A 13,235-nucleotide genomic window follows, 5' to 3' on the forward strand; every position below is an offset into this window, starting at 1 on the left:
AACAGCACACCATATCCAACTATTCCTCTAATTCTGGTATTCCATTTAAAACAGTCTCCCTGTTGCATTTTATTCCTTTTCTGCTTACCTCTGCATTGAATTATGTGACCTTCTAATCAGAGCTCAGCATTAAGGTCTAGTGGCTCTCTAGATCATTTCCTCCCTTCTTTCATGTGACTGGAGAACAGCAAGTTGCACACATCATTGGCGCCTCACTTGTGATTTTAAATCACAGCACAGGCTGTGGCTACACCCCTTGCTGAACTGTCTTGCACCACCCAACACAATACTGAAGCTGTTTTTATAAGGGCTATTTAGGTGCTGTGGTGGATGGTGGGAATGATTAGCCTTACCTTCTGTACAGTGAAAGTGAAATATTTTGCTTCAATACTGGCAGAATTTCACCAAAGCTGCACTTCAAAAGCTTCAGGGTTACAGATGTCAGGGAGCAAGAACTACTGCTCCTTCTGACTGATATAACTTTAGCACTTGTGCAAAAGAAGGAACTAGTTAAAAAAAAGCAATGCAACCTATGACTAAAGGACACAACAGGAGCAGACACAGCACACTGCTCTCAGCAGGGGCAAACCCATTTTATTTAGTGATAGAGGGCTATGTGGACAGGTATTCAGAATCAAATTTTTCTATTTATAAATGAGACTGACTGCAACTCTTGCTGTATGTAGGCTTCATCTATGCTAAGAAATTCAGTGCCTCAGGAGAGAGCAGCAGTTGATGAGGAGAACCCTACATCTATTACATGTGCAGTTCAGGGGCTTTACTTTGTACTACATATACATATTCAGCTGTCTCTCTATCCCTAAGCATCCCCACTGTGAGTAGCTGGAAAGTTTCCAAAGGATCTATGGCAAATGCAGACCACAACATCCCCTCTAGTGGCAGGAGCATACAAACCCAGAGCAGAGTTCACAGACTAGTTTTCTCTGAAGCAAATTCTGGCAGCAAGACCAAAACCAATCCTTAAGTCAAACCGAAGTCAAAGGTGGAAATGAGGATTTGCTGCAGAACTGTGCTACAGCTTCATACCAAAACACTAATGCAGAAGTTTCAAACTTTGCACAGAAGGCTCTGTCAGCTCAATGAGAGAAGAAAATGAAATATAAACTGCAAGTTCTCTTACCAGAATCCCTTTTAATTCTTTCATTGCACTTTCAGAGGGCTTTGGTGTTTCTGGCTGTAAACAAACACAACACATGCAAGTTAAGAAATGCATGAAATGGACCATGACAGACTCAGTACTTGAAGACAAACTTCACAGGAGGGTCTGTTCCTCTGCTCCCTCCTCTCTGGGCATACAGCTAGCAGCTCTCAACTCTTAGCACTGTGATTCACAGCCTATAGATAAAGACTGTGCTTTCATGAAGATGGTAAGCAGTATTTTAAAGCAGCCACATTCAGGTATTAGGTCTGAATGTTGCATAAAAGGAAGAAATAGTGCTAAATACAGTCTATTTCTTGATCACCCCCTTTACCCAAGTCAATTATTCTCTCTGTGCTTTTTGTTTCTCAGTAGCTGTTTGTTTACAAAGTTTTTTTCTGTGGCAAAGAAACTGGCCATCTAATTACTGCTGGCTTCATTTCTTTTTCTATTCTTCAGATATATCCTGCTCTAATTCATTTTATCCAAAACCAAGCCAAGTAAATGAGGCGAGGAAAACGTATTCTTCTGAATGCTTTACAGAGAGTCTGATTTATTTTCAGTGTAAATTACTGTACTTCACTAATATTATTGCTCTGCTATTTATTCCAAACCTTTGTTTTAGGCCTGCATGACTGGTTGACTGGTCTCAAGTGAACTCCCTTTTTAATTCTGTCCATCATTTCCTCAACAGCTTGCCTCTTCAGATCTGTAACTTCTTCACCTGTGCCAAAACCAAAGAGCATATCACATTCCAGATACAAACTGCAGAGAACTGGTACAAAGAAAAAAAAAACCATGCTAAGCAGCTTCCTAAACAGCTTGCTTGCCATATACAGCCAGTTACCATAATAATGAATTAGTTTTAATGATGCAACAGCATTTCAATATACAATGCTCTTCTAAATATTCAATGTGCAGTAGGTCTTCCTGCCTGTATGTGTGATGCATGTTGCTCATGTACTAGCTAAATCCATGCTTTTCCCCACTTTTCTTAAAAAGATAAAGGATAAGCAAAAATGTATAGGCTTTCCTCTCCCCATAACTGGGCTGTTCAGAATCTTTCTTACAGGGTTGTTACCTTTCATTCTCCCCACCACAAAGAGGCACATTATCTTACACTGCACACATCTCTATAGTAGCAGAAACCAGCAACCTTAGCTGTAGTTATCAGGAATTCTAGTTTCTGGATACAGCCCTATTAGCTAAACTGTCACAAGCTCTTCAAGATTAAAATGCCAGTCTGCACTGAGGATCCTGCTCTGGACTTCACAAATGTCAAACTGCAGAGGTTTGGACAGAACCAGGACCCAGATCCTGAAAAATACAAAGCTCCTACAACTCTTTGGGAATTGCCAAAGCTCAGTGCTATAGTCTGAAGCACCAAGGACTGAAGAATATGGCTCTGCTTGCACTGTGTCTCCTCACTGTGACTCAGCAGAAAGTTCTGCAGCTTCACTGACACAGGACAAGCTGATGATGCCACATGGCAAGGCTTATGTGCACCTGTCACAAGACTACAAACCATCTCTTGGATTTCCCACAGGTTTGAGAACCTTGTGGGAATGATACACCAACAGCCCAGATTCAACCAAACCCAGACATTTAAAGAACACTGCATCAAGGTAAAGGGCAAAATTGAAACACCACGAAAGGGAATGGCTGCTTTTTCAACAGATTTAGTATCAGGACTGCAAAATATTCAGCTGACATGGGAAGCTGTGTGATGAACCTAAACAATACTTGTTAACTTATCAGCGTGCTGGATAATGTAACAAAAGACACTTAACATGCCATTCCAAAAATGGGGGGGAAAATACTTACAGCAAATACACGGAGAAATAGGGTTGATGCTATTCAAAGCTGCATGTTGTACCTTATATAACAGGCATTTTAAAAGACTTTTGCTCTCTCACTTGTCAGGGTACTATTGATGATTCATAGAAATGCAGTTTCTGTATTCTAAGCCGATTTAATGTCAGGCTTTAATTTCACAAACAGGCTGTTTGAAATATAAAAGCTTAATTGGTGGTATGGGATAGAAACCACTCATTCTAAGTCCTTAACAGGGGTCAAAACAAGCCTCGAGTTGGATATAATAACTAGATCAAGAAAGAACTTTCTCTCCTTTTTTATTTTTATTTTAAGAACAGCTCAACTATTAAGAGAAAAAAACAGTTTATATGTGATTGAAGAAAGGTCAGAACTGTTGAAATCTGCTAATAAATAATGAAAGAATGGGGTGTAGAGAACTTCTTGTGAATTTCATACTATCTCCTGCAATCACTGTTTGTGGCAGTCTCAACAAAATGGTGTAATCAAAACATCTAGGATGCTTCAAGGTAAGGAAACCTGATAAATGAAGGCACCATAACTGGACTTCTACTGAAAGGTAAGATTGACCCTTCATCAGGGATCTTGGTACAAGGTCACTTCTCTAATTATTTTACTCAGACCAACAGCCTTATTTCTCTCAGACTGGTAACCAGTTCCCAAAAATTCCCCCAGGGACCTGCCCAAGTCATTCCATTCCTCATTTCCTCACCTGAAAAATGGGAGGGGTAATACTTTCTTTCCCCCACTTCCTGCCTGTTGGTTCCATCCACCAATCATTACTCACATACCATTAGTCTGCTAACAGCAGTTTTTCCCTTAACAGTTATATCCTACACCTATAATTTCAGCCAGGTTCCCTTCTGCAGCCCCCTTCTTTGTTTAAGTGGCAGCAAATGAGTTAAGCAATTCACTACAAACAAACTCCTGCTGTTTCAGAAGGAAGAGAGAAACAGCAAGAAAACCCTTGGATATTTAACTGGCAATGCCTGCCTAACTAGCTCTGACTCTTCAGGCACTCATGATCATTTGTAAATCTGTACTTAACTCCTGTTCTCAACCTACTAAGTTTCCAGCTTCCATTAACAACAATAAAACACAATTTCAGCTGTTACTTTGCATGCAGAGCCACCTCAGTGCAAGACTCTTTTTTGTTTTAGGTTTTCAGTGTTATTAAAGGATTAGCATTACAGTCAACTCTGAGTGGTAATTTCACAAGATATGAATTGAGGGATGAAAACTGAAGCATTTAACAAACAAGCTCTGCAGAGAGGCTCTGGACAGAACAAATTGAAAACCAGAAGCTGTTTGGAAATTTCCCTGTATTATGCTGTATATAACCTGCTCTCTGCTTAATGCATGTTGGGTTTGTTCTTCTGCCTCTTCCAGATAAGCAGTGGAAGCACAAAGCCCTGCACATACTGCAGCTGTAGTGTTTCCACTTTTAAAAATAAATTGGATGCTGATCACCAGGTCAGTTGTGGTGAAAGAAATGGCTATGAGGGCTGCACAGATTTATCTGGGATCTCAAGGAAGCTTGTGGTAGAATACAATAGAATATTTCAGTTGGAAAGGACATTCAACAATCAGGACTAACCAAAAGTTAAAGCATATTCTTAAGGGCCTCTTAAACACTGACAGGCTTGGGGCATCAGCCACCTCTCTGGGAAGCCTATTCCAGTGTTTGATCATCTTCACCATAAATTAATTTTTCCTAATGTTGAGTCCGAACATTTTCTTGAGCAGTTTTGAACCACTCCCACATATCCTATCCCTGGATCCCAGGGAGAAGAGCTCAGTACCTCTCTGTCCCCTCCCAGAATATGCTGGGACATGGAGAGCTGTAGTTAATGTTGATAATTAAAACCATCTCAAACACTATCTATTCCCAAAGCTCATTTCCACTAGCTTTACCTGCAGTACCTAGTAGATAATCCACATGACTTGAGAAAGAATGAGCCATACCTGACTCCTGCTGAGGAGGTTTCTCCTTCTTGCTCACGTTGCTGTTGGAGTGAGATCTCTTGCGAATCATTGACATGAGAGACCTTTGGGGGAAATGAAACTGCAGATTGTCATTCTGTCCTGTATTACACACTGTCAGAATGAGCTTGAACATGACACACCAACAGCTTGCTTACACCTGATTATACAGCTACTTACAAAAGACTCATTTAACAGTTCTTGAATGCAGATGTATGCACTGAATTACCCCCCACAATGCCTCCCATCAAAATGCACCAGAGAAATTTATTTCTTTTTAACAGACATTAGGCAAAAATCAAAACACTCCAGATCTGAATATTAAAAGACAGTGTCTCATTGTGACACATGACAAATTGAAGCTGCTCTGGCATAATAAATGGAAAGAAGAGCTGGAGATATTGAAGTATTATTCTCCAGAGGACACCTAAATATGGTGATCAGTATCTCCTCACCATCTCCAAGTTTATAATCTTCTTACAGTGTCAAATAATTATCCCCTCGCTATAGTCGAAATGTGAAAGTCCAGGCATGGGAATTCCTCATCTTCAAGCCCAAGTATAAACTCCTGTGCACATCTGATGTGTCAGTGGGGCATATCATTCCCTATTGAACATTGCTCCATACAGAGCACTGTGACATCCCTGGCATAAAGGGGCAAAACTCTGTCCCAGAAAAGAGTAGTGTCCAGTGCTCTGAAACAACCTCTATGCACGTAAACATCACACTGCATGAGGAAATGCTCTACTAGAAGGCTTCAGATGAAGAGTGTTATCTATTCCAAATAGTAAAAGGCACAAATCTAAACAAAACAAACCCCCACAACATCCCGGCATACTTAATTCTTGTCACACATGAGTAAGAAAGAAGCAAGCAAGCCAAATGAGTTATTGGATGTAAAAGAAGCAAAAGACCAATCACAGTTGCTCAGAACATGTTTAGTTTCTAAGGACAGTGCAAGATGCACAAAAGGATGAATTCTCCCTACTAATCACCTCTATTCACATACTTAACACAGTAGGTAACAAGACCTCTGTGTTATAGATCACTTCTGTTATAGAGGACTGGAAAGTGTCCTCAAAGTCCGTTTATTTTTAAAACCAAGCAGACAACATGAATATCAGCTGAATTTCTAAAATTAATTAAGCACCCTTTAGGGCTTAATTAATTCATTTGGGTCTAATGCCTGATACATCATAGACTGCTCAGCCTCTTTTACAGTCCTTTGCAAAAAAACAGGCCCAATTTTGATAATTTCACCCAAAACTGCTCAACCACAGGGTGGTGATCTTCTGTTTGCATTGGTTTATTTCCTTTTGACTCATGAAATTAATAGTGGGAACTCAACAGAGGCTGCATTTTCATCAGCAGCATCCGACATAAAGGCACACACAGTAATCCAACATATCCTTTGGTTCAAAGGAGTTTTCTTTGCACTAGAAAGCATTTCACAAGTCTGTAATTACAGCTATCAGGTGAATAGGAAAAAATAATCTCCTAAATCTAGAGGAGACAGGTATCCCTCCTCCTCCAAAGTCACAGTCTAGACAATTTGCTAGGCTTGGCAAGGCAGACACTGTTCAGAATTGGCCAAGGTGTTAGTCTGTTGGCAGGTGGGGCAAGTAGATGGTAAAGAGCCCAAGACAGGTGGAGAAAGCCTTTTTTTTCTTTAAAGACACTCTTCCTGCTTGGATGCAAACTCATCCATGTAGTGCATCCTGCCTCTGCAAAGCACTAATGCTGTGCCCTTCGTTTAAGCACTTACCTTATAGGGTTGGGAGGAGGGGGAGGAGGAAGAGGAGGAGGAGGTGGTGGTGGAGGAGGTGGTACAGGATTTTCAGACTGCTGTATTCGTTTTTGAAGTTCATCAACTGCACAAGAGCAATAAAACAAACTAGAGTGAGTTCTTGGTTTCTCATATTTCCTCCAAAAACCAACTCTGATGGTTTAAGGAAAAAAACCTACTAATTAACTGAAGATCAACCAACATGACTAAACCACTAAGAAGTCATATTATTGACATTTTCTACCAAGAACAATGTCCTAGATGCACAGGATTCCCATTAAACCAGTTACCTCCAACCTGAGCTACTTTTGAAACTAAAACTCTTCCTCATACAGGATTTCTCATATAAAATGACAGAGCAGGGAAACCTTTATCACATCCCTGCAATGGTCTATTTGAGGTTGCATTTGAGAATGAACTAATAAGAGATGAAAGAAATTGACAATTTCAGCCTCCAGACTTATCTCTGTCTTCCTGATAGTGTGGGTTTTCCCCATAGAAATGGTCAAAACTGGGTGGTAGCAGAATGGATTCTTTCTCTCCTGTTTTCATGTCAGATCTAAAATGCGAAAATTACTTTTCTGCACTTGAAATGCTGTTAAATGTAATTAACCAGTGAAGGGCAGAAACAGATAAAAAAAAAGTCTTGAATTTCTTTTAGTTACAAAAATTCTTAGCAATTGTTCTGCATACAGTAGGAATTATGACAGAAGTACAATTTGCAATGTAGATATGGTTCTTTGTTCTTGTACTGATGGATGGAAATTAAAATACACTTACATTCTTTTACATTTAGTTTTAAATTTAAAAATGAAACAAATTAAAAATCAACTGAGTGACTTGAAATTCCAGGTACAATCCTTATGCTGAAAAATTCCTTCAGAAGGCCAAACAAGCCTGAAAAGAAAGAATTTCCTGTGAAGGTTAGCGCTTCTCCAAGGCAGATGAGAAGAACTCACATGCTGCCTAAGCACGTTTTTAAGGCTGGGGTCATGTAAAACTCTAACACAAAGCAGTTTTTCCATGCAAGACTGCCAACCAGCTCAACAAAAACCCTGCTCTTAAGGGTATGCTTCAGAAAAACAGGGCTACATGTGGAGTCTGAACTAAGGACAGGGACTTCAGCCTCCTGTGACAGGGGCTCAAAGGCTTCTCTGACTAGGTACCATACTTAAACCCAGCACTTGCTTAGGCCTTGAGCTGAACAAGGACTGAAAGCAAAGGCACATGCAAATTCTTAGCAGCCATGGCCCCACATTCCCTATAGTGAAGCCAAACACATCAGGAGCCCTTTTTAAATCCAGTTTTCAATTCTAAGCATCAGATCAGAAATTTCCTCATTCGATGGAGAGGATGCTGCAGACAAGCCAGGCCCTTTCCTGACCACAGTAACTGTATGAACCTGCACTGCAACAGCTGCTTCCTGCTAAAATTCTGTGCATTTTTTCTTTTTGTATTCTTTGGGTGTTAGTTTTAATCTTAAGAGACAGCTACACACAGTAGCTAGCAAGACTGTTTCTTCCCTTTCAATCACTGATGTGCAGCAAAGTATTTGACCACAAGGAAGCAATTTAGAAGTGCAATTCTCACAGATAGGAGCTGTAACAGCCCACTGGATTTGTTTGACTAACTCCCTTTGTAGGACTCTGAAGGCAGTACTCATCCTTTAAGAAAGACCAAACCCAAAAAATACCACCCACCCCTCCAGACCCTCTCACATCAACAGAAATGGTTTTCTTGCATGTCCATATGAAGAACTAAATCATGTCTTTATTTTCACTGGTGTCTTCTATTGCAAGGCTATTACATGGTTGTACAGCTTGATAATTATGGGGTGGTTTTGTACAATTCATGAAATGAAGACTCCACAGTCTGATAAACCACTATTTAGAGTTATCCCACTTTATCACTGTTTATAAACTAGGTAAGAGGATACACTCTGACTGAGTATGAAGGGTTGTGTCTTTCACACAGACACCCATTTTTGTGTATGGATCCCTCTTTAAGACTCAGGGCAATCTAACAACAGTATTTTTATCCCTTGAAGAAGTTTTACAAGGTTATTTTTTCACACATATTTTGGACATGATTGTTCTGCAGTTGAAGGCAGTTGCTGGTTGTCTAGTGAAGCATAGGTCTGGATCACATCTACACAAAAGCTTCTGGAGTCTCAAACATAACATCTATAATTCCATTAGATGTGCACAAATCACGCCCCAAACACACTTTACCTTAAAATGAAGCTTGTTACATGATTTTACCTGAATGCTTTAGGTCTCTAGCTTTTTCTTCTGAGTGCTGACACTTAAGCTCTAGTTCCTTTTTATCTTCTTCCAAAAGTTCTAGCTGCTGTTTAAGACGACTAATCTCCTTATGCAGTGCTTGATTCTCTAGCTGCTCTTCCAACTCTTTGATCTGCAGTTGGCAAACAAGATCATTCATTACCATAAAAGGTATTTTGTGTCCCTCCTGTTGACAAATAACCCACTAGGTAGTTATGTCTGAAAACAGAATAGTATAGGAGTGAACTGTAGTCCCAGAAAGATGACAGTTTTTGAATGAGAACTGGACAGATTTTTCTGAGAGATGTCAGAATCTTCTATTATGATCCTAACTTGCTACATCTCTTCTTTAGAATACATCTTTAGCTCCAAAGTACTTAAGCTGTAAGATGCTCCCTTTTTCTTTTCGTGGAGTTTTTATCACATAATTATAATTTAATTTCAGAACATTTCATCATTTGAAGCACGAGAACATTGACATTTTTGTTCTCTTACTGACTGCTTCCACTGACAGCCTGGTTATTTAAACTCCCTTGTCTCAGCTCATGCAGGTGCCAGTGGGTGAATTATGGAATCTCTGATTCAGAGGCAGCATTAAGATGCAGAGCAGCAATAACTTCCCAGCTCCCTAAATATATACATTTTTTCTCTAGACTTCAAGTAGCCAAAGATGCAGAGGTTTTCTATGAACTGGCAATTATTCTTCCAAAATACTCATTCGGGAGCATTTGAGATTACATACATTGATGAAAGGACAGGAACTGTTTGCCTGTTCCTAGAATTACCCTATTACCAGAATTTTAAGAACAGGCCTCAGGGCTCATTTTTAGGCTTTCAAGGGAAGCAGTGGTGATTTCTCCCAGATAAGAGATTGATCCAGTCTAGTTTCAAAGAATCCATTTGTGTAGATCCTATCACACATCACTGCAGTATTCACCTTACATTTCCCTGCTCCAATATGTTTGGCTTTTCCCCATCCATTTCTTTAGCAAGACACCAGACTACTGATGTGAACTCCCTACCTCTCACCTCCTGGTCTTCTTACCTTATCCCCCAAGATACCCTTTATATTTACTCAACATCCAAAATATTCTTCTGTCATCTCTTCACTTAATGGAACTTGACTTACTGCTTGTAATTGCACTTTACCAGCATCCAGAATAAAATCCTTACCTTAACTAGAGCCTTCAGGCTGAAAAACCTTCAAGTTTTATACTCATGTCTTACCAGTGACCCAGAAAAAGGGAATCACAATCTTCTCTGAAATTTAGTTTTTAAACTCTGAACTCTTACAAGGGATAAGATCTCAAATAATTCTGAACATAATAAAGGCATAACACTCCTTTAACTCAGGAGGCTTTCAAAGGCTTCTGCATGAGATGAAAAGTAATTCTGTTGTACCTTTTGCTGGTGTTGAAGCCTCTCTTCTTCTAATGTTTGGGTTAGCTTAGCATTGTCATCCAAAGCCTTCAAAAGCTGTTGATCAGGAGCAGAGTTTTGCAGAAGCAATTGACTTTGCCTTTTCATCTTGTTTTGTTCAATAAACATCTGCCAAAACAAAACCCACCCCCAACAAAAACAACAGTTAGGCACAGTCTAATGCTATCCTGGAGAAATTGGCAACTGGAAAGAAAGTGAAGAAAATAACAGCGTGTTAATGTGGCAGGAATTAGTGAGGAAGATGAGAAGGAAGTGGAAAGGAAGTCTGAAAGTAAAACTGACAAAAGCTAAAGCTCACACTGAAAGGAACCAGGTGTTTGCTGAGAACCACCCACTGCTACACCTCAATCACCCACATGTTGGCAGCATTCAGAATTAAAATGCATCTCTGAATTCTCTTTACTGGAAATGAGAACAATCTTATCCCCATTCTGGGAGTTCTAGGAAGATTTCAAGAACTTTAGGTGGAGGATAAATGTCTATGAATTCACAGGCTACCTCCACAAATACATCTGAAAGCTTTGGCATAAAGCCCTGTTATTTTGTTATCCACACACCTGGATATGTGAATGACAGAGAGTCCTCAGGAAATTAATTTCAGTCCATGACTCTGTAATCAGTGTATACACTTGCCCTGGAAAAAGGCATTTTGGGGCAATTTAAGCCTTTTAGTTCAGATCCTTCTGGTTTTTCCTCTTCCTGAGTTATATTTTTGATGTGGCAAATGAATACATTGGACAGGGGGGCAGAAATCAAATGATCTAGAGGCTTGACACGGATAAAAATATCACACACTTCTCTAGGCTTCACCTAAGAGGTGCAGAGGCTGTCAGCACACTAAGTTTCCCTAAGAGATCTGCTCCTTCCAGACTGTTTAGGAACTGAGGGGAAAAAAAGAAGATTGCTTCTTGACAAAAAAAATTCCTAGTGAATTTATTCTGCATCTTGATATCTCTTTCAGGTAGAGGTTTGCCCCCCAGGCAACACAGACTTCCACTCGACAAACTCAGCTGTGCCTGTTCTTAGAGCAGAAACAGGGACTGGGTCATGCTGAGGTTTCAGATGAGTGTGCACAGGTCAGCAGAGCCACTTATGGCAGGAGAACAGAGAACAGCCTGAGAATGCAGACGCTCCCTCAGACTGTAAAAACACTGTTGTCGAGCACAGCAGAAGCAAGAAGGTATTTCAAGAAAAAAGTACTATAAATACAAAAGTTCCACGACAGCTTTCCAGATTTCCCCATCCTATTTAGTCACAAACCAAAATTACAGATACAACATATGGTTTCTTCCCATCTGGTGCTACTGAAACGCTATGTGATTTCCTTCTTTTAATGCAATTGGATATTAAAGAAACATGAGCTGATGCAGATTTGTGGCAAGCATTCCACCCAGTGCTTTGCACAGACACTTCAACTGAGCCTTCTTAGCAAACAACTCACTCTGTAGCTGTACAGACAGACTGAGAAACCCACTGACCGTGCTGAACTTTTAACTCCCAACGCAGCCTGCTTGACCCTGCGTGCCAAGAGGAGTCAATTGATGCAGCCTTAACACTAATAAAATCTGCAATGAACACTTCACTGGGCAAAGCTGTGCCATGGGGCAGGCAATAAAGGACTGGAAGCATTCGATGGAGAGGAAATGATGAACACATAGGCTCCAGGACTTTGCTATAAAACAAACTGATGGCAATACACAGGCCACTGTGGTGTGGTGCAAATGTGCTCTGGACATCAGCTCTCTGTCCCAAAACACTGCCAGGCAAACCAGTTATGCTTATGTTACCTTACAGGGCTCTATCAAAGGCAAGAGAATTTCATAATCAAAGCTACCTACAGCAACCCACAAAGGTTTGCCTTTGTATTGCAACTCATTCGTTTACACTTTATATTCTTAAAAGAAACAGCATTTTTGAAACATCACACTGGAAAAAGGCCTCTAAATCACTGCTGAAGAACTCAATACTGTCTCAAAGCTTACTGCATTCCTAAGTCACTCAGTTGTTTAACCCTGACAGAAACAACATCTCTCTAAAATCCACCTTTAGCAAACATTGCGGTCTACCCACTGTGAACTTGCAAAGCAAAGTGATAACTTGGGTATTATTTTTTTTTGGCATCTGAAAAAGAGTTTGTGGTGATCAATTTCAGATTTTTATTCACCAAAGTTCTGCCACTAAACCCAACAGAACAGAGTTGTTCCAGCCTGAGGGAGCAGAAAGCTGCCAAAACAAGAAGAAATCAAGTAGAGCTACTTGATTTCTTCAACTTGAGCAGATACTTCACCAAATGCAGAAAATTCATATTCACTTTGTTTCATGTTCTTCTGCAACAAAATGAAAAAAATCCTTTTGAAGACGACCTGGATGAAAACCTTTGTATTCAGAAGTTTTCACATGAAGTCCTGCATATTCCATTAGCTTTACAAATTGCTTTCATGATACTGCAAATACAATTCTGGTTACAATAGATATGTTCCATCACCACAAAAAAAAGTTGGTTTTGCAATGTAATGTTGCAATCAGACACTTTCTCACAGGGAGTTCCATCCATTTCAGAAGTTACTTACAGAAGTCTTTCAAGTGCATATTCTAAATGGAAGGGACAAAACTAGACAGCTATGCCAGACAAAGCAGAAACAGGCTCGTGGTGAATTGCTTTCCACTTTTTGAGAGGCTGCTCTGAGTGTTTGACATAGGGCAAGGAAGAGCCTTAGAAATTAATTCTAATTTAAAATTTAAAAAAATCAAT

General features: G+C 40.0%; 1 protein-coding gene across 1 annotated transcript in view; it reads right to left on the reverse strand.

Annotated features, from left to right (window-relative positions):
- Positions 1–13,235, reverse strand: part of KIAA1598 (KIAA1598 ortholog) — a 51,322-nt gene that overhangs the window by 11,808 nt on the left and 26,279 nt on the right. The window contains exons 8-13 of the mRNA XM_009072842.1: positions 10,445–10,591; positions 9,023–9,176; positions 6,741–6,846; positions 4,958–5,040; positions 1,774–1,883; positions 1,142–1,195 (exon numbers count right to left, since the gene is read on the reverse strand). Of these exons, the coding sequence (XP_009071090.1) occupies positions 1,142–1,195; positions 1,774–1,883; positions 4,958–5,040; positions 6,741–6,846; positions 9,023–9,176; positions 10,445–10,591 (654 nt within the window). The remainder of the gene's footprint in view (positions 1–1,141; positions 1,196–1,773; positions 1,884–4,957; positions 5,041–6,740; positions 6,847–9,022; positions 9,177–10,444; positions 10,592–13,235) is intronic.

This window comes from Acanthisitta chloris, unplaced genomic scaffold (genome assembly GCF_000695815.1).
Source record: "Acanthisitta chloris isolate BGI_N310 unplaced genomic scaffold, ASM69581v1 scaffold31424, whole genome shotgun sequence".
NCBI classification, from domain to species: Eukaryota; Metazoa; Chordata; class Aves; order Passeriformes; family Acanthisittidae; genus Acanthisitta; species Acanthisitta chloris.